Raw genomic sequence first — 19,230 nt, 5'->3', positions numbered from 1 at the left:
TTTTCTTACGTCTTTGTTACTTGTTTGTGTTTTTTTTCCCCCACGTCAGAGAATGCATTGCATCGTTTTCAGTGTCATGGGGCTCGTCTTTTTTTGCCAGACCTGTGCCTCTGAAGAAATAATACCACATCTCACTCACTTGCTACCTTTCAAAGAACATTTCGTCATGGTGGTTTTGACTGTGAGGATGTGAACATCAGCAGCTGACAGGTACCTTAATGACATCTATCAGACTTTGGCCCTCAAAGTTGTTAAATTATCTGTTTGTTGTTAAGATTACCTGCATTTTGGTAGAAAACGTTTAACATAAAAATAGTCCTGATCTGACTGCTGTTAATTTTTAATGGCAATGCAGCTATACCTGTGTATATTTTCTGTCTCGTCTCTATGAAAGCTATAAAAGCTTAAATTAGTGTTTTCTCGAGTTCGATCAAAACATCAGTGGGCGGATATTGGGGTATCACAGACAAATCTTTATCGGTGTAAATGTTTCCCAATATGCACTAATAGAAAAACTTTTTTTAGAGATCATAATGTAGGAAAAGATGTATTGGGTAACTTCTTATTGTTTAATTAAATGAAAATAAAATAATTTTGTTTTTATATTGACAAAAAGATGAAAAGGGATCTCAAAATGTGTTGAGCAACACATGTTTCAGCAAAACTGTGTGTTATGTAAAAAAATAAGGTCTTTAATAAATGACAATATAAACAGTAGAAATAAAAACTTGCACATAGGTGAAAATATTGGCACTGTTGCACACTGAGATTGAGATGCTGAAATTGTCATTAATTATAATGATCACTAATTGTTTATATATATATATATATACACACACACACACACACACACACACACACACACACACACACACGCACACACGTTAGGCATCTGTTGGTCTGTATGTTTGTAGTGAGCACTGCAGGTGAAATCACATTGACCGGTGGGTGGCAGCATAGTTTTCCTCCTCGCTCAGTCTGCGGGAAATTAAGACAACGAAGAAGAAGATGAGCCACCGGAAAAAAAAACCTTTCACCTCAGCCGCTGTGCATGAGGTTGGCGGGCTGACACTTGTATGTGTGTTGGGTGTATTTGTTTAAATTTTCCTGCTGAACTGGTGAACAGAACGTCTTAGCCAAACAACTCAGCACTGCGCGGAATCTTTTCAGTCAGGTAAATCCAGCGAGTTCACTTTGAAACACTTTGCTAACTAACTAAGCTAGCTTTTTAGCTTACATGCTACATAATAAGGATTGAATGCTAGCAGTCAGCTAACTAACCGGCGTTCTAACTTACCAGAGCATGCTAACATCATCTAGCACTGGACACATTCAGCTTGTTGTAAGTGCTGGCAGTTGCACTTATTAAGTTATTGTTTGTGGCTAACTTCGCTCACCGTCTCATGTGTAGATAAGTTAGCGGTGGTAGCCCAGCCATGCCTTCCAGCGCTGGACCCAGTAGCCCCGCCGCTGCACTCGCTGAAGCGCTGGAAAACTCAGCCCGGTTGGTTGACAGACATCTACAGGATGATCGCTGCTTTCCTGACCTGTCGGAGCTGCTCGGCGTCCCATCTCACAGTAAGTGATATGTAGCTACACTAAACAGTGGCGATCAAACTCAAATGCTTCTGTTTACATTCAGTCTACAATGATGAAAGTAAATGTAAGTAGGTGTTGACGGATGTTTTTGGCTTTTAAAGGTTGTTTACATTCAGAATTAAGCACCATCCAAGAAATATTAGAGATATGAGACACTGACAGTAAGTAAGCTTGTCATTTGCTTGTCATTATACAAAACAGTAGCTTCAGAGTTATATGCCACAAGTCAGCTCATAACAAGACAATGATATTTTGGCAGTCCTTCAGTCTGTAACTGTGCAAGTAGGACAGTCAAATTCTAGCCAGATGTATTTACAGTAGTTAGATACCGATTCTTGACACTTGTGTCATGCAGCGTCTTTTATGTCCACCTCAATCTTTTCCTCTTGAACATAAGTTGCAGCAATCTCTCGTACACTGCCCAACTTGCAAAAATACAAAAAGAAAGAAAAGGAGAAAGAAAAGCTTTCTATAATAGAGGAAACATATTTCAACAGATAGAAAAAAGGTGCTAAAATATGTCCTACTGACTTTTTAACTGATGGAACGTGTTTGTGTACAAGAGAAATGCATTATGATCAGGATTTCAAACTTGTTCAGGGGATGATGCATAATCATAATCACTTGTTGTTGATTGTATTGATAGATATGCCATCTCTCTCTGGAGTGTCGGACATGGACTACCCCCTCCAGGGACCGGGTTTACTTAGTGTGCCAAACCTCCCGGAGCTCAGTGCAGTCCGCCGCGTCCCTCTGCCGCCTGAGCTGGTGGAGCAGTTCAGCCGTATCCTTTTAGTCACACGGAAAAAAGAAGGACTATGAGGTTTCTGTCTGACATACACTATATTACCAAAAGTATTCGCTCACCTGCCTTTACTCATTCTATGAACTGAAGTGCCATCCCATTCCTAACTCATAGAATTCAATATGATGTCGGTCCACCTTTTGCAGCTATTACAGCTTCAACTCTTCTGGGAAGACTGTCCACAAGGTTGAGGAGAGTGTTTATAGGAATTTTTGACCATTCTTCCAAAAGCGCATTGGTGAGGTCACACACTGATGTTGGTCGAGAAGGCCTGGCTCTCAGTCTCCGCTCTAATTCATCCCAAAGGTGTTCTATCGGGTTCAGGTCAGGACTCTGTGCAGGCCAGTCAAGTTCATCCACACCAGACTCTGTCATCCACGTCTTTATGGACCTTGCTTTGTGCACTGGTGCACAGTCATGTTGGAAGAGGAAGGGGCCCGCTCCAAACTGTTCCCACAAGGTTGGGAGCATGGAATTGTCCAAAATGTTTTGGTATCCTGAAGCATTCAATGTTCCTTTCACTGGAACTAAGGGGCCAAGCCCAGCTCCTGAAAAACAACCCCATACCATAATTCCTCCTCCACCAAATTTCACAGTTGGCACAATGCAATCTGAAATGTACCGTTCTCCTGGCAACCTCCAAACCCAGACTCGTCCATCAGATTGCCAGATGGAAAAGCGTGATTCATCACTCCAGAGAACGCGTCTCCACTGCTCTAGAGGCCAGTGACGGCGTGCTCTACACCATTGCATCCGACGCCTTGCATTGCACTTGGTGATGTGTGGCTTGGCTGCAGCTGCTCGGCCATGGAAACCCATTCCATGAAGCTCTCTGCGTACTGTACTTGGGCTAATCTGAAGGTCACATGAAGTTTGTAGCTCTCTAGCAATTGACTGTGCAGAAAGTCGGCGACCTCTTTGCACTATGCGCTTCAGCATCCGCTGACCCCTCTCCATCACTTTACGTGGCCTACCACTTCGTGGCTGAGTTGCTGTTGTTCCCAAACGCTTCCATTTTGTTATAATAGAGCTGACAGTTGACTGTGGAATATTTAGGAGCGAGGAAATTTCACGACTGGATTTGTTGCACAAGTGGCATCCTATGACAGTTCCACGCTGGAATTCACTGAGCTCCTGAGAGCGGCCCATTCTTTCACAAATGTCTTGTTTCACAGTCTGCATGCCTGAGTGCTTGAATTTATACACCTGGGGCCAGGCCAAGTGATTAGAACACCTGATTCTGATCATTTGAATGGGTGAGCGAATACTTTTGGTAATATAGTGTATATCAAAATTATTTAGCTGATTGCTTTTGGGATAGATATCAGTTTCAACTTAACCGTTTTACAGATATGCAGTGTAACTGCATGATGGGAGTTTTTCCTGAGATCTCTCGAGCGTGGCTCACTATTGACAATGACATCTTCATGTGGAATTATGAAGATGGGTACGTTTATTGAGCTTTATATTTATTTTTTTTATTGTGAATTTCCAATTATGATAAACCTGAAGCGACATGAAGAAAGTTATTTGTTTTGTTCTGCTTTATTCTTTGCAGAGGAGATGTGGCCTATTTTGATGGACTTATTGAAACCATTCTGGCAGTGGGCCTCGTAAAACCTAAACAAGGTATGTGAACTTAAACTTGTTTTAATTGTGATTATTTTTTTGATTGATCTTAACGAGTGGTGTGTTTTCTTCGCAGGGATTTTACAGCCACACATTCACTACCTCTTAGTTTTGGCCACTTCGGTGGATGTAGTGATTCTCGGGCTGAGCTTTCCCAAGAGCCAGGCTGGTGAGTCCTTCCTACAGCTCTGTCATGATGACATGGCATTAGTGGTGTCCCTGTAGCCTGTGATTAAGAGCTGCAACTAGTGATTATTTCCATTTTCAATTAATCTGTTGTTTATTTTCTAAATAAATTGTTTAGTTGTCTGAGCTATAAGATTTCAATCAGTGTTTCTCAAAGCCTAAGATAACATCCTCAGATGACTTGTTTTGTAAAGAAACCAGAATCTGTTTTCCTCATGAGCATAAGTTGTATATGAAAACATTCATATTTAAGAAGCTGAAAACAGACAATTGTGACTTTATAGTTGCCCATAAATACAATAATTGATATCAAATTCATTAAATGTTGCTGCCCCTTCCTCTTTTTTGATTACTTAGATGCCAGAGAGGAAAATCTGTTTCAAAATGTATTAAAGTTGTAGTGTTAAGAGATTTAATTTCTTATCCTGAATCCTCTGTAGAGTCCTGTAGTAAGATAATCATTGTATTCTGCAGCACCGTAAAAGATTCCAGTCTGCTTTAAAGCTGCACAGAGGCATGCAAAACATGGCTATTCAGGCATAAGCTAAGTATGTTGCCACTTATGTAGTCAAATATGTACAAACAAGAGCCAGATATTCATAAGCTAGTCAAATGTACAGAGTTAGTATAGCTAGTTTACCAAAACAATGGCATATTGTAACTCTAACCCTTTGTATAGACAAGTAAGATATTGAGGTGTCATATCCCACATTCTTGCTTCGACTTGTTTTTTAAAGTGCTATTATCAATGTCCTCGTGTTTTAGTTTATCTGGGTCATCTTGTTGTTTTTCTCATGTTGTTTTTAGGGTTGAACGACAGCATGTCTGGTGGGATGCAGCTGCTACCAGACCCCCTCTTCTCAATCCCCACGGACAACACCTACATCCTCTCCATCACCTCCACAGACCTGGGACGCATCTTTATGGCAGGAAAGGACGGCTGCCTTTATGAGATAGCTTACCAGGCTGAGGCCGGGTGGCTGAGCCAGCGCTGCAGAAAAATCAACCACTCCAAAAGCTCTCTGTCCTTCCTCGTCCCCTCTGTGCTGCAGTTCTCGTTCTCTGAAGACGGTAAGAAAAGGGATACATTTGTACGTGTGAAAGACATCCATGATCTATTTAAACGCCACTTTAACCCATGGTTGCCTTCGTTCTCCACAGACCCCATCGTGCAGATTGCTATCGATAACTCCCGCAACACACTGTTCACACGCTCCGAGAAAGGTGTCCTGCAGGTAAGATGAATTTCCTGTTTCTGATCAGCTGACAACTATCAAATCTGTGGGCTAAAAAAACGTAACATTTTTCTGTTTTTCAGGTGTATGACCTGGGCGCTGATGGGCAGGGAATGAGTCGTGTGGCAACTATGTCACAGAGCTCTATTGTTGCAGCTGCTGGAAACATTGCCAGGTATATCTGAGTTTGTTGAATCTAAACCTGTTTCACATCCTCTGTCAGTAATTTTCCTCATAGCAAGTAAGATCTCATTTCCTCTTTGGAACTCTCCTCTCTTTTCAGGACAATAGATCGTTCTGTCTTCAAACCGATTGTCCAGATCTCTGTGATTGACAGAGCAGAGTCCTCGGACTGTCACCTGCTCGCTGTCACTCATGCAGGTAAAGATTTAAGGACAGTAGATAAGCGAAATAATGGGATACGTGTATTATGTCATACAAAGTGTTTATACTGATATCTTCTCTTTTTGCAGGTGTTCGTCTCTACTTCAGCACTGCACCTTTTGCCCCTCTGCACCAGAAGCAGGTGGCAGTTCGACCTAGCCTGCTAGCTTTGGTCCATGTCCGTTTGCCACCAGGGTTTTCTGCATCATCGACCCTGCAGAAGCCTGCAAAAGTCCATAAGGCGCTACACAGCAAAGGTAAAACTATTTTTCATGTTGTTCTTCACACATTTTAGTAACCAGTGTTTAATGCTTAATGTTTAGCTCACTGGCCCAGATCTGCCTGTTATACCAGATTTTCTTTTTTTCTTCATTTAAATCTTGCAGGCGTTCTGTTAATGGCTGCTTCTGAGACCGAGGACAGTGATATTCTGTGGTGCATCAACCATGACTCCTTCCCCTTCAAGAAGCCCTTGATGGAGACTCAGGTTGGTACATAAACTAATAATGAATTCAGAAATACTGTAGTTGTATCATCATCAGTTGCTCTGTACTGCAGCTTGTTTATACAGGACACACTGGTCTATAGAAACCCTACAATATGCCTGTTTTTCTTCTGTACTTCATTGCAGATGATGTCTAATGTAGATGGACACTCTTGGGCTCTATGTGCTCTTAATGAAGAGAGACCAGTCAAGATTTTTAGTCCTCTGAACAAGGAGCAGATCCCCATCACCGACTCGCCTGTGGTGGTCCAGCAGCACAATATCCCTCCGCAGAAGTTTGTCCTTCTCTCTGCAAAGGTAAAATCTGCTGTTACGACTCGTCACATACCTTAGTGCTCAGTCTTTTATTATTGTGACAAGATTAAAAAGTTTGATTTTGCGCACTAAGTAGACTCTTTTCTGTCCTGTAGGGGAGTCATATCTTCCAAAAACTGCGGCCAGTAGACCAGCTCCGTCACCTGCTGGTGAGCTGCGCTGGAGGAGAAAGTGAAGACGTTGAACGCTTCTTCAAGCTGCACAGGGTACAAAGCAGGATATTCACTGTCTTCATATTTTATAATCCTCTTAAACCTGTTTATGCCACATTAAAGCATATGAACACATATGCAGTATATATTTGAGTTGTTCATCTGTTGTGTACAGGAGGAGCAGGCTTGTGCCACAGCCCTCATCCTGGCTTGTTCTGGTGCTGCTTGTGACAGAGAGGTTTCACAGTGGGCCACCAGAGCATTCTTCAGGTAATGGATTAATTTGTTTATACACACACACACACAGACTTACACTTACTCACATTGGACACAAACTGAAAGCAGTTCCTCTTTGTTATGGGGCAGCTCTGGCTCAGGAGATAGCACCACTAACTTTAAGGTTGTTGTCAATGTGTGTGCTGTAAAGTGCTTTGTGGAGTCTGTTATTTACCAATTACCATTCCTTGTTGTAATCAGATATGGGGGAGAAGCACAGATGAGATTTCCCGCAGCCCTGTCTTCTCCCAGCACTGTTGGACCTGTGATGAGCTCTCCAGCACCAGGTAAACAATTAAGGGGGAACATGAAAAAAACTTGGCAGTTTAAGACTCCGGGGACATTGTACAAAGCCTCATACACGTTACATCTTAATGTCTACAAATATTTGACTGATCATCTGAATAGGATATATAAATTAAAAACAATTAAAACTTCACCTTTGATAATAATATCCTAAAATGCATCTGTAAAACTTTATTAAAATTTTGTTTTTCTCCCCTCAGGCATCATGCCTCCAGCTTTAGCCACACCTTTTGCACCAATGCAAACTGGAACTGTCCCCATTACCCCCATGTCAGCTGGCCCAGAAGTGATTTTCTCAGGGAAACACAACGGCATCTGTGTCTACTTTGCCCGCATTCTTGGGTAAATAAATCACTTGTCACATTGACACATATTGAATCAATTTTCTTGGTGAGAGCCTCAACACTTGTCTTTAGCCAGAGGTGTGGAAGCTAATGTGTAACAATGGTGTCCGTCCTGAACATGTCATTCTCTCCTGCTGCCTGCTGACCTCGCTCTAACAGAAACATTTGGGATGGGAGTCTTGCTGTTGAGAAAACCATGAGCAAAGGAAATCAAACTGTCAGTATTGTAAGTATCAAAATTCTAATTTAACTAAAAGTGATTTTGAGTTTTCGAAATGATGTCCTGTAAGGGCCAAGTTAACTTTCAAGCGTTATCTGTTGTCTTCACAGTTGGAAAGCAGCGTTGGTTTGTTTGATCTGGAGTCAGTAATTCTGGAGCTCAGTGGTTTGCGGGAGTTTCTTGACAAAAACTCTCAGTTCAGTCCATCCTCTCTAGGTGCTGCGAGGTAGGTTGTCCTTCTCAGCCTGCTTAGTCTTCCAGTGAACTTATCAGGCTCTCACTGGCTACAAAATAAGGAATATGAATAAATGTATGTTCTCATTTTGTGTCAGTATTGTTTGCATTAAAGTGCAAAAACGGGCTCCAAATCTGCAAAAAATTTTGTTCCCCATCCCTCCTGAACAACATCTGTTCTTCTCCCCGTTAGTTTCACCTCCCCTGCTAACTTGCAGCAAAGGCTGCTGGGATTTATGCGTCCTGACGGTGCCAACTCTCAGCAGGTCCAGCAGGAGCTCCAGAGGAAATATCACAGTGAGTTATGAGTACAGGTTTCGAAGTTTTCCTGAATATTGTCATGAGAATCAATATTTCGAATATCAGTGATGTTGTAAATCTTATACAACGTGAACAGAATAGATGTGAAAAAATAGATTAACTGTATGTTTCAAGTCTTTAGCGCTTCAAACTCCTGTAACCCTGGTCTCTTTGTGTTTCCAGCCAAGGCTCAGGTCTATGAGAAGGTGTCCCTGCAGGGCATCCAGCAGTTAGTGCATCGCTCCTATCAGACTCTGACCCTCTGGAAGCTTCTCTGTGATCATCAGTTCAGCCTCATTATGTCTGAGCTGCCAAAGGTACGTGTGTGCACAAACACTTCTCCTGTAGGACAGCTGCAGACGCCCATACGTCATCACTGCAGCATTCACCCACACGCCTTACTGAATGCAGCACCTTTGTGTTTTCACCTAAACACCTGGTTTATTCTCAGTGTACTTGTTGCTCACTCTGCCACTTTCTCCTGTGTTTGTAGGAGTTCCAAGAGCAGATGAAAGGAGCAAGTTTTAAAGACGTAGTAATCCGGGGCAAGGAGCTGTCTGGAGCGCTCATCACAGCACTCATTAATGTCTACATCAAAGATAATGCCTCCGTGGATGCCATCAGCAATCACCTGCGGGACATCTGTCCCCTGCTGTACAGCAGTGATGACAGCGTTTGCTCTAAGGTACATGCACACAAACATAGTGGTGTGTATGGGTTATTTTAAAGGTGCTTTAAAGATGTAGTTAAATGTCTCAGCCTTTATTGCGATGACATAATTCTGCAGTTTTTGTGTTATTGGTGTCTAAGATGCCTCCTTTTCTTGCAATCATCAGGATAATTTTCGGGCTCATCAAGGCCCATAAAAGCTATCGATTCACCCACATTGATTCATGTGTCCTAATAATGAATTTGTTGCTTTTGTGTCCCACTTAGGCTAATGAGTTGCTGCAGAGCTCCAAGCAGATTCAGAATAAAGCAGATAAAGAGAGAACACTGCGGGAGTCTCTGCGGCTCTATCAACAGATCAGCCAACACACTGACTTGCCATTGGTCTGCTCCCAGTACAGACAAGGTGGGAACACACAAGATTTTCCTCCTTTTTTCTGTAGTTGTATAATTGTAGTAGGTTAAATTCATGCTGTTATTTGTTTTTTGGCACTAATACCAATGCTGTTGACTTAGTGCGTTTCTACGAGGGAGTCCTTGAGTTGTGCCTCACAGCGGCAGACAAGAAGGATCCACAGAGACTGGGGCCTCACTACTACAAGAATGGAGAGCCTGAGGATGACAGACTGGGACAGCAGGCCTTCCAAGAGAGGTATCACAACAGACATGTAGCACACAAATCTGTGTCATTTTTAGCCTTTTTTAGCAGATTGTCACCAATGTTTATTTCCCTCCTCTTTCCTCTCCAGACTTTCATCTTACAAGTGCATCACAGACACCATGCAGGAGCTGGTGAACCAAAGCAAAGCGGCCCCTCAGTCCCCCAGCGTCCCCAAGCAGCCTGGGCCTCCTGTCATGACCTCAGACCCTAACATGCTCAGCAACGAAGAAGCTACAGCTCATGTGAGTAAGAAGGGTTAAGGCTCTTTTCTTGTCACAGCAGCGAACATGATCTGCATTATTAATGAAATGATACTGTTCTCTCGCAGTTTGAGCAGATACTGGGTCTGGCCCAGAGGTCTCAGGACGAGCTGTTTCACATCGCTCTGTACAACTGGCTGATTCAGGCCGATCTGACTGACAAGCTGCTAGAGGTAGTGTGTTTGTTTATCTGTTCTTTTTCCCTGCCGTACTGCCGTTTTTGTTTGTGAGTAATGTTTATCCAGGATTTATGTTTCCCTTTTATTCCTATTGAAATGAGAAATACCCTGAGTACATCAGCGTAGACTGATTTCCATCCAGATATGAATGACACACCCACACTTTGTTGTGTTTTCTGATGAAACTTTTATTGATTTTTTAAATCCCTGATAGCCCTTTGTTGATCCAAAGTAAGCATGTGTGATTATATTCCATCCGACTGATACATATTCCTTTTTTTTTTTGTCTTCTGTTGTCAAGGTGAATTCTCCCTACCTGGAAGAACATCTGATGCACATGATCAAGCAGGATCAGAGTAAAGTGCACAATATGGACCTCTTGTGGCGCTACTATGAGAAGAACCGCAACTTTGGCAAGGCAGCTCATGTACTGGCCCGTCTTGCTGACATGCACAGGTTTGGACACACAAAAACTGTTAAAAAGTTAATTCTGGTAGATTATAATCACTTAACTCTTCAGAGAAACCACATTGACCATGCATACACTACAGTATCTATTTCTAATTGCTTGTTTTTCTTATTGTTAATAATTCTGTGTTGTCGTCCTCTGATTGAGCAGCACTGAGATCTCATTGAAGCAGCGCTTGGAGTACATCGCCCGCGCCATCCTGTCTGCTAAGAGTTCCTCCTGCATCTCAGCTCAGGCCTCTGATGGAGAGTTCCTTCATGAGCTGGAGGAGAAGATGGAGGTATGCATGTGGTGTCAATCACAGCGAAAGGAATTAATCAACCAATGAAATTTAGTGCTTTAACCGCATTGTTTTTGTGTTTTGGTTCCCATCGTAGCTGGTGCGCATCCAAGTACAAATTCAAGAGACCCTGATCAGACAGTACTCCCATCATCCCTCAGTGAAAAATGTCATCTCTCAGTTGGACTCAGAGCTCATGGACATCACCAAGGTAACACGAGCAGAATACTGATGATCAGGAGTTGGGGAGTATGGAGAATTTCCATTCCGAAAAATGTTCTCTCTTGTAGCTCTATGGGGAGTTTGCTGACCATTTCAAATTGTCTGAGTGCAAGTTGGCCATCATTCACTGCGCGGGACACTCTGACCCGATCCTGGTGCACTCGCTGTGGCAGGAGATCATGGAGAAAGGCAAGTGACATGTCAGCAACTCAAAACTCAAAACTATAGCCTCAAACTCCTTTTTAAAAAAAAAAAGAAAAAAAAAAGCCCTTCAGATGTTGTATGTGATGTGTCAGTGACTGTTTTTGTCTTGTGCAGAGCTGGGAGACAGTGTGGCCATGAGTCCAGTGGACAGGATGCGGTCCCTCAGTTTGAAACTGGTGTCACTCGGGAAGATTTACGCTGGAACTCCAAGATATTTCCCTCTGGGTAAGCAATTCTATCCCTGTGTCATTATGTTCAGGTTTTGCAGCTTGCTGTTGACTGTTTTGTTAACATTAATGTTATTAGTCTTCCCCTTTGCATCATTTATGTCAGCATGTCTCAGTGGTACAGGTCTGCAGGGTCACCCTGGTGTTCTGGGTGGTAGTTTAATTATCCTCTGATTATAGCCCGCCTGTTCAAACTTGTCCTCTCTGTGGAGACAGTGATTCATTTTCTGTACATCGCATACATGCACAGAATAAATTTAGTCTGACGCACATTTGATTTGACAATTTGATGAATTTGCAGTGCTAACAAGTGCCAATGTTTCCTGTGGCTGTAGAGTTCCTTGTGAAGTTTCTAGAGCAGGAAGTGTGTCGACTGAACTGGGACGTGGGCTTCGTCACCTCCACCATGCAGGAGATCGGAGTACAGTTGCCACGTCTTCTGGAGGTCTATGACCAACTCTTCAAAACACGGGTATAGATAAACGAGCATGTTCAATTCATCACTTCAGTTTTGTTAAAATGAATATACAGGAATTATATATATCAGCTGCAGCTTTTGCGCATTTAAGATTAAATTGTCTCTTGCCTGTAGGATCCCTGTTGGCAGCGGCTGAGGAAACCTCTCCATTTGGTGGAGTGTATCCACGTGCTGCTGTCAGGATACGTGGATGATCCTAGTAGAGTACCAACCTATGACAGGTAAGCACAGTCTGAGGAGCTGTTCAGCTGCTGGCCTGTGGTGGGCGCTATAATGTTGCTTGTGCTTGAGGGGGAGCATGAGCATATCATAGATGATGAGATAAGAACCCATCTACTCTAAACTGTAGTTGGGATCATCTTCTGTCTGAACAGGAGGGGAAATGCTTTAAAACCTCATTTTATTTTGACAGCACAAAGGAATGTAAATAACCGTGTCTCCAGTGAGAGCAGCAAAATTCAGCACGCGGCATTTTTGCTGTTTCCAGGCAACACATCATTTCTGTCAATCACTTTTGTGCTGCCAGCAGCAGACACACTCGGGCAGTCAAAGACACTGTAGACAGACAGATATAAAACACCAAAAGCCTGCTGGTGTTTGCCCGATCTTGATGCTTATCATTTGTGACAGTGTAATTTCTCTGATTTCTGTCTAAGGTCAGATAGATTTGCACCAAAAATACCTATTGCAGGGGGTTTTTGTTTAAGGGATGTAACTTGACATTTATTCAAGTTTGTTTTAAAACTGTTGAAAGGTTTGTTGGTTTGACATCCACATTCATGTGTAAAAAAATAAATACAAAATACACATCTGAATATAAGGCTTCAGCAGTCTGAGCCAAATCCACTATTATCAGTCTGATTGTGGGCAATGTATGTATTGTGGCAAATTGCTTAACAAGACCAGTCTTTAAACTTTGATACAGAGGTGGACATTTCAAAAGAGACAAACATATTTGCATTTTGCATTACATATGCTGCAAAGGTTCAGAGAGGAGGGAAAAGGTCTGCAAGTTTCAACACAGTCAATCTTTACTGGAGCTCTGCTCAGTACATCCACACGTACACGGATATTTCTCAAAACAAATGCTTTTTCTATGGATTTTGGCCTGTCACACTCATAAACTGCTTTTTAGGTCACTGATAACGGAGCTTTTGGAAAGTTCCTGTCAGGCTGAAGATATTCAGAAACTCCATTTTCATTTTTTATGTTTGGACAGACAGAAACTGAGACTTTTGGAAAGGATGACACAGACTCCAACATGGAGTGTCTGATTTCTTACAGCGACAGAATGGATGTTATCTTGTTGAACGTTATATTAAGAAATATGCAAACTGAAATTGAAACACAATGATGGATAAAAGAGACACAAATGAGCGCTTAAAATTTATAGCTGACAAATTATCAAGATGATTTTGTGAAGAGTTGTCATGTTCCCCTGCTACGCTCATCCAATATATTTTCTGTAGCTAAGCAGTACACAGGAGTGTACAGTCTGCTTCCTGTTTACAACAGCGCTTGCATGCCCAGTGCAGGATATGAGTAAAGTATTGTCAGGCATGTCATTCTAATGGAAGTTATATCTGAAATGGCACTAAAATGCTGACCTGGCAGATATTTGTTGAATTTCTTTATTTCTAAATACCTGTGTTCATGTGGAGTAGGCCTTTGTCAGTCTTACCCTCCAGAGTGAATAAACTACTGGTTATTGACGCTTGACTACAGAAAAGTAGAATGATCGGTTATCTGTGTTGGCCATGAAAAAGAAGAAATTATTTGGTTATTTCTTGAAAAGGATCAGTTTTATGCATCCCTGGATATCTTTGAAACACAAATTTCCCCCTGTTGTGTTGCCCTCCATCACAGCACAGCAAGTAAACACTATCAAAGAGGGATTTTTGCAATTGTGGTAAATTCCCTCTTGATTTTATCCAACTGCTTGAGCCTCAGTAGCTTCATTAAGGTTCCTAGTAATGTTACTGAAACAGTCACAACCTGAAATAAATCAGCAGTAAACTGAGTTTAACAGCTTTGTTTCCCCTCCATTCCAGGCGCCGCTTCACTAACGTGTGTCTCGACAACATCTGCGGATACCTGGTGGAGCTGCAGTCTCTGAGCCCAAACTCGGCCCTTCAGCAAACCATTGGAAACTTCAAGTCGCTGCAGGCGAAGCTGGAGAAGCTCCACTGACGTTACTAATAGCGCTCCTCGCAGGACAAAGGACAGGTGACCTCTGGATCGTACACTGCTGGCCTTAATCAAACAGCTGATTTAAAAGTGAGATGACATGATCACCACACCTCTTTCTCTTCAGTCTGATGTGTTTCAGCTTCTTGTTGTTCTGATAAAAATGAGACGGAAGAGACAAGTTTTATAACTTATTTAATAGATTTTGTTATACGTCTGAACATTATCCTGAATGCAACTTTAGAAAGCGAGACATTGTTGGTTGTTTGCATTGTGAGCAAATAACGGTGTTGGAAATATCTACGAAATGTTTTGAGTTACCTGTGATTATAAAAACAGGAAATCAGTCTGAATTTGCAGGTCGGTTTTCATATATTGAATTTGCACGTATTGACGATTGATTTTGGATATTTTTTTATGAATCCACTCGGTAAACCTACCTGACTTAAGACTTTTGGTCACATGGGAATCATTTTGATTGTTATAAATTTGCCTCCAAACATACAGTTCAGTGTTGGATGTTGTAATTATGTACATAACCTGGCCACTAAGTTTTCCTTCTGCCAAAGGTCACACACCTAAACATTTTTTCTTTTTTTTTTTTGCTTGTGTATTATTTACAGTGAGCATTTTGTCTATGTGGCTCATAAATTTAACAATGCTGTTGTGTATGAGTTGAGTGCTTTTGTGTTTATTTGGAATGTAGAACCATTATTTTTAATACACCGCAGTTCACAGTGCTGCACTGAGAACTTCAGCCTGCTCTGAAGGGGAGGAAAAAAAAATCATAAAACATTTTTATAAAGAAATAAAACTTGTCATCGCTTTTGTGTTTGAGAATGTTTTGAAAACACTATACAGACTCTAGTTTTTACCTCTGAACAAACAAACATGTTCCCCGGTACATGTTGTCTTAAATTGGACAAAGCAGAAAGATGGAATAAATTGCTGACACCGCAGGGAGCGTTCAATAATGGACCTAACCTCGTCACTGTTTGTTCTTGTAATTATCTTTAATTGAAATTGGCACTCAGGGTTTTCTTAGAGTCATCACCAACAGGACAGTAATTGAGGGTCTTTTTCACCAATTAGCTGTGCACCCTACCACACAATTATTTTTATTTGGAGCTGGATGGAAAATAAAATAATTTTGACTTAATGCTGTGCTTATTTCACTCTTAACGATCCACAGAGTCCGTACATTTACACGTGCTTATACAGAGTATATCGTTGACAATGTTAACCTGGTGAGATGTCCATTAAATCAACCTTAATGTATGTATAGTCAAAATTTAAGTTTTCAGACTTAAAATGTTATTGTGGCATATGTCGCTAGAGTAAAAGTAGATTTGGAATCTGCAGTGTGAGTAGCAACATTATTCTGGTGCCTGTTCTACAAACTTTACATCTGTTTGGTTTAGAACTATTATAATATTTGTTTGACTTAGCTTTTCATAATAAAGTTACAAGGTGCTTCATCATTTTGATGTAAAAGACTGAGAAGGGGACAGTATACAATCAGGTCAAATGCAGCAAAAAATATATAATGTATATGATCCACTCAGGTTCACTGTTATCCTCAATTATAAGTTCAACCAAATTTTGACAAAACAGACACCAGAAGAAACAGTGAACAAGTTGAGAAGTTGCATAGGACTGCAACTAACACACCCTTATCTATCTGAGGATTATTCTCTCCATAAATCAGTTCATTGTCTGGTCTATAAAATGGCATAAAGTAGTGAAAAATGCTTTACTAAACCCTAGAGTGATGTCTTAAGATATGAGACCAGCCTGGAAAATTGTTTTCTATCACATAAGACGAAATGTAGCAAATCCTCACAGCGGAAAACTTGAACTTGACATGATTGTTGCATTATCAGAATAGATGCAGATTATTTGTCAGTGGGTATCAATTAATGGATGAATTGTTTCAGCTCAGAAGTCACAGTAAAATTACTTATAAATCCTGGAAATGGAATAATCGCTTTGACAGTTTTGCAGGAAACAGATGCAGTTATTTTTCTAAAGGTCACCTCTGGCTGTAAGGGACAAGAAACACATATGTAGTTTAACATTAACAGCAGTTTAAATAAGCAATGTGTTGCATGATTTAAAAAAACAAAACAAAAAAAACAACTGTTCTAAGCCAGGTTTACATAACTGCATATCGAGTCCAAGCGAACTGTGGATGCGCTCGGCACGTCTCTACCTTTTGCAAGAGCACGAAAGCTTCTTCACTCCGTGCAGGAATATGTAGGGGATGATGCAGGTGTAGGAGGCTGCGATATAGCTGGCCACCTCCACCACTATCGACGAGGTGTGGATGCTGTTGGTGATGCGCAGGAGCAGATGAGTCAGCCAGCACACCAGGAACACGCTGGCTACGGCAACAACACTCTTGGCTGCCCTCACCTGAGAGCCTGAACCCGGGCTGGGCTTGGCCGGCCTCTGGCTGGGCTTTGAAAGATTTGGTGGCGCTCCTCCAGCTCTGCTGTCTGTGTTGGTCTCCCCGCTGGGGGGAGAGGCAGACACGCCTGTGTAGATGTCGGTCGAGGATGCAGAATCCTTGAGGTCTTTTGAGGGGCCCGCGCTGGAACCTGCACCGTCTCGTCTGTTTTCAGTACTCTTGTTTTCATCCTCACCCTTCTCTTTGGTGACGCCAGAATTGTGAGTCTGTATGCGCCGCTGGTTCTGGAGCAGAGTGATAACAATCTGGACACTGAAAAACACCATCCCAGCGACGGGGAGGGCGTTAGCCATGGTTAGATAAATGATCTCATAGGTTTGCTGTGCAACTGGGTTAGGAAAGACGTCTATGCAGTCTTCGTAGCTGTCGTTTCCTCCCTCCACTTTGACAAAGAATAAGTGCGGGATGCTGAAGACCAAAGCCACCGTCCAGCTCCCGGCCAGCAGGCCCCCCACCAAGCACAGGCTGTCCAGCTGCACCGGTGCACCTCCCCGCTTCAGGGAGCCAACCAGCTTCTGGTACCAGAAGGCGCTGATGAAGAAGGTGGTGAAGATGCTGCTGGTCTCGGAGAGGTCGGCGCAAAAGCGAAACACGGCGCAGAAGGTTTCTCCCAGGAACCAGCGTCCGGCGAAGTCCGCCACGGTGTCCGGCAGGTCCACCAGGTAGTTGGTGATGAGGTTGGACGCGGCCAGGTTGATGAAGAGGACCTCGTTGGTGCGGAGGCCGGATTTCTGCGCGGGCAGGGAGCGTACAGCCAGCCAGTTGTTCCCCAGGATCCCCGCCAGAAACATGAACGCTCTGATGATGGATTCGATCAGGTCTTCCGCGTCCATCACTTTACAGGTGGCAGCTCGTCTTTATCTCCACTGTGCAGCCGACTGCTCTCACAGTTTGAAGGCCTGTCATGTGGGATGCTTTATAGGGGAGGCGAAGAGGCCCAACCCCATCACACCCTGGAGGTCAAACACCTTGCAGTTTTGTTTTCCACTGAGGAGCTTCATCACGTAATCCCACTGAGATGGAGGTACTTTTCACATGATGGGCCCTCCCGAGGAGCCTCCCCCCTGACTGAAAAGTGCAGCACAGTGTATTATCTGACTGACGTGCAGAATCTGAACATCAGCTGAGCAACTGTGACAATCCCCGATGAGCCGCCAGTTGAAGCTCTGAGTCTGTGATGAATTGCAAACAAAACGAGCCTCCCTCGTCGTTTCTATCTGCAGTTCATGCCTCATTGCTAAACTTGACAAAACAGACCGAGCGGGGGCGCAGGGTGTTTGTTAGATTCTTGTTTATATTCCTGCAAATGGGATCAGCTCTCCCAAAAGAATCAACATGTCTTCGCCCCATTATTCCTCCACGGAGCAGCGCTTGGTCTTGCACTGCGGTGGCAAGACAAATTGTAATGCGCTCACTGATTATCTTTTTTTTTTGTTTTTTTTTTTTTGGGAAATGAGCAAACACTAACTGAACTGGAGCACGTTGTCTGTATGCCATTTCTGAACACTGTGCCACCGAAACTTTTGGTACAAGCTTCTTCCTCCTCTATAAAAGATCACGCAGCTTGTAACTGAGGGATAAAAAGGTGACTGGTTTACAAGTAATTTAAGAATGCTTTATAAATGTTGGTAAGCATCATGAATGAAAGTATAATCAGGAAAATGTACCTCAACATTTCAATCATACACCCCTTTTGGTGTGGATCAGTATGAAAGACGGATCCGTGAAAAACTGTGAGATAGGACAATATTCCACATCTTCATCAATTTCCTCAGGGAATAAGTCATGGATTGAGAAGAAAAAAAAATCAGGTTTGTTTGGGCGGTTTGGCAGGTAAAGAAGACTGTTGGGTCTTGGCAGAGGTATTCGCTCTACTAAACCATTCTAGTTTAACTATAGATTAATCTGCAGGGAATTTTGTCCGATCAACAGTCCAAACCTCAAACATGTTTAAGATACATTAGAATCAAAGTGCAATGTTTCCCTCTGACATGCATTGTAGGAGTAGACTACTCAAGTAAAGTATATGTAGGACTGCATTAGTGTACACATTTGTACTTAATTACAACACTTGAGTAAATGTGCTTAGTTAAATTCTACCCCCTGAAAAAGGAACCCAGTCTGCAGTTGTAAATGTTAGCAAGTTGTTGATAAATTCATTTCGGTGCAAAGGCTTCGCAAACCTCTTCCAGAGGTGAAGCGGTCCATGGATCTTCCTGATGAATTAAAAACTGTTTAAACTGTCACATGGTAAAAAAAAGTCACACTGGGAGAGTGAATTTCCACAACCTGGCAACCAAAATATGGCCTTATTACTGATTCATTACATTAATATTAAGCATTTATAAGGCCACTAACTTATACAGGAAGCCCGTGGCTTTCTTTAAACTCAATCTGAGGGGATTTGGAGGACAAAATCATTTAATAAAGCGGG

General features: G+C 42.4%; 2 protein-coding genes across 3 annotated transcripts; one reads left to right on the top strand and one right to left on the bottom strand.

The window, feature by feature from the left end:
* Positions 1-920: 920 nt before the first annotated feature.
* On the top strand, positions 921-15,155 carry nup155 (nucleoporin 155). Of its 2 annotated transcripts, XM_037117705.1 has the most exons (34): positions 921-1,174; positions 1,412-1,578; positions 2,246-2,383; positions 3,755-3,851; positions 3,963-4,033; positions 4,110-4,202; positions 5,027-5,290; positions 5,381-5,454; positions 5,538-5,629; positions 5,738-5,835; positions 5,928-6,095; positions 6,225-6,325; positions 6,470-6,640; positions 6,754-6,864; positions 6,986-7,080; positions 7,288-7,373; positions 7,593-7,734; positions 7,896-7,962; positions 8,067-8,182; positions 8,384-8,487; positions 8,674-8,807; positions 8,984-9,175; positions 9,427-9,565; positions 9,676-9,811; positions 9,909-10,062; positions 10,149-10,253; positions 10,561-10,715; positions 10,879-11,008; positions 11,106-11,219; positions 11,299-11,419; positions 11,549-11,659; positions 11,997-12,133; positions 12,254-12,360; positions 14,191-14,329. In XM_037117705.1, exons 2-34 carry the CDS (start codon positions 1,437-1,439, stop codon positions 14,327-14,329), a joined length of 4,104 nt encoding a protein of 1,367 aa, XP_036973600.1. In that variant the 5' UTR covers positions 921-1,174; positions 1,412-1,436. The 2 variants fall into 2 exon arrangements, with proteins under 2 accessions (XP_036973600.1, XP_036973602.1); XM_037117707.1 differs by lacking the exon at positions 921-1,174 and having other exon boundaries at positions 1,437-1,578; positions 14,191-15,155.
* Positions 14,621-17,790, bottom strand: LOC119030272 (rhodopsin). The gene is made up of 2 exons (XM_037117708.1): positions 16,954-17,790; positions 14,621-16,863 (listed from the first exon to the last, which is right to left on the bottom strand). The coding sequence occupies exons 1-2, from the start codon at positions 17,627-17,629 to the stop codon at positions 16,535-16,537; spliced, it is 1,005 nt and encodes a 334-aa protein (XP_036973603.1). The 5' UTR covers positions 17,630-17,790; the 3' UTR covers positions 14,621-16,534.
* Between the last annotated feature and the right edge of the window lie 1,440 nt (positions 17,791-19,230).

Source organism: Acanthopagrus latus, chromosome 12 (assembly GCF_904848185.1).
Source record: "Acanthopagrus latus isolate v.2019 chromosome 12, fAcaLat1.1, whole genome shotgun sequence".
Taxonomy (NCBI): domain Eukaryota; kingdom Metazoa; phylum Chordata; class Actinopteri; order Spariformes; family Sparidae; genus Acanthopagrus; species Acanthopagrus latus.
This window is presented reverse-complemented; position numbering and strand designations above follow the sequence as displayed.

What these genes read in the sequence shown, in the direction of transcription:
- nup155 (XM_037117707.1), top strand. Translation starts at nt 1,437, where the DNA reads ATGCCTTCCAGCGCTGGACCCAGTAGCCCCGCCGCTGCACTCGCTGAA. An exon ending in TTGTCCTTCTCTCTGCAAAG is followed by an intron (nt 6,641 to 6,753) that starts GTAAAATCTGCT and finishes TCTGTCCTGTAG; the next exon opens with GGGAGTCATATCTTCCAAAA. An exon ending in CAGCAGGCCTTCCAAGAGAG is followed by an intron (nt 9,812 to 9,908) that starts GTATCACAACAG and finishes TTTCCTCTCCAG; the next exon opens with ACTTTCATCTTACAAGTGCA.
- LOC119030272 (XM_037117708.1), bottom strand. Translation starts at nt 17,629, where the DNA reads ATGGACGCGGAAGACCTGATCGAATCCATCATCAGAGCGTTCATGTTT. An exon ending in GGGTGAGGATGAAAACAAGA is followed by an intron (nt 16,864 to 16,953) that starts GTACTGAAAACA and finishes ACATCTACACAG; the next exon opens with GCGTGTCTGCCTCTCCCCCC.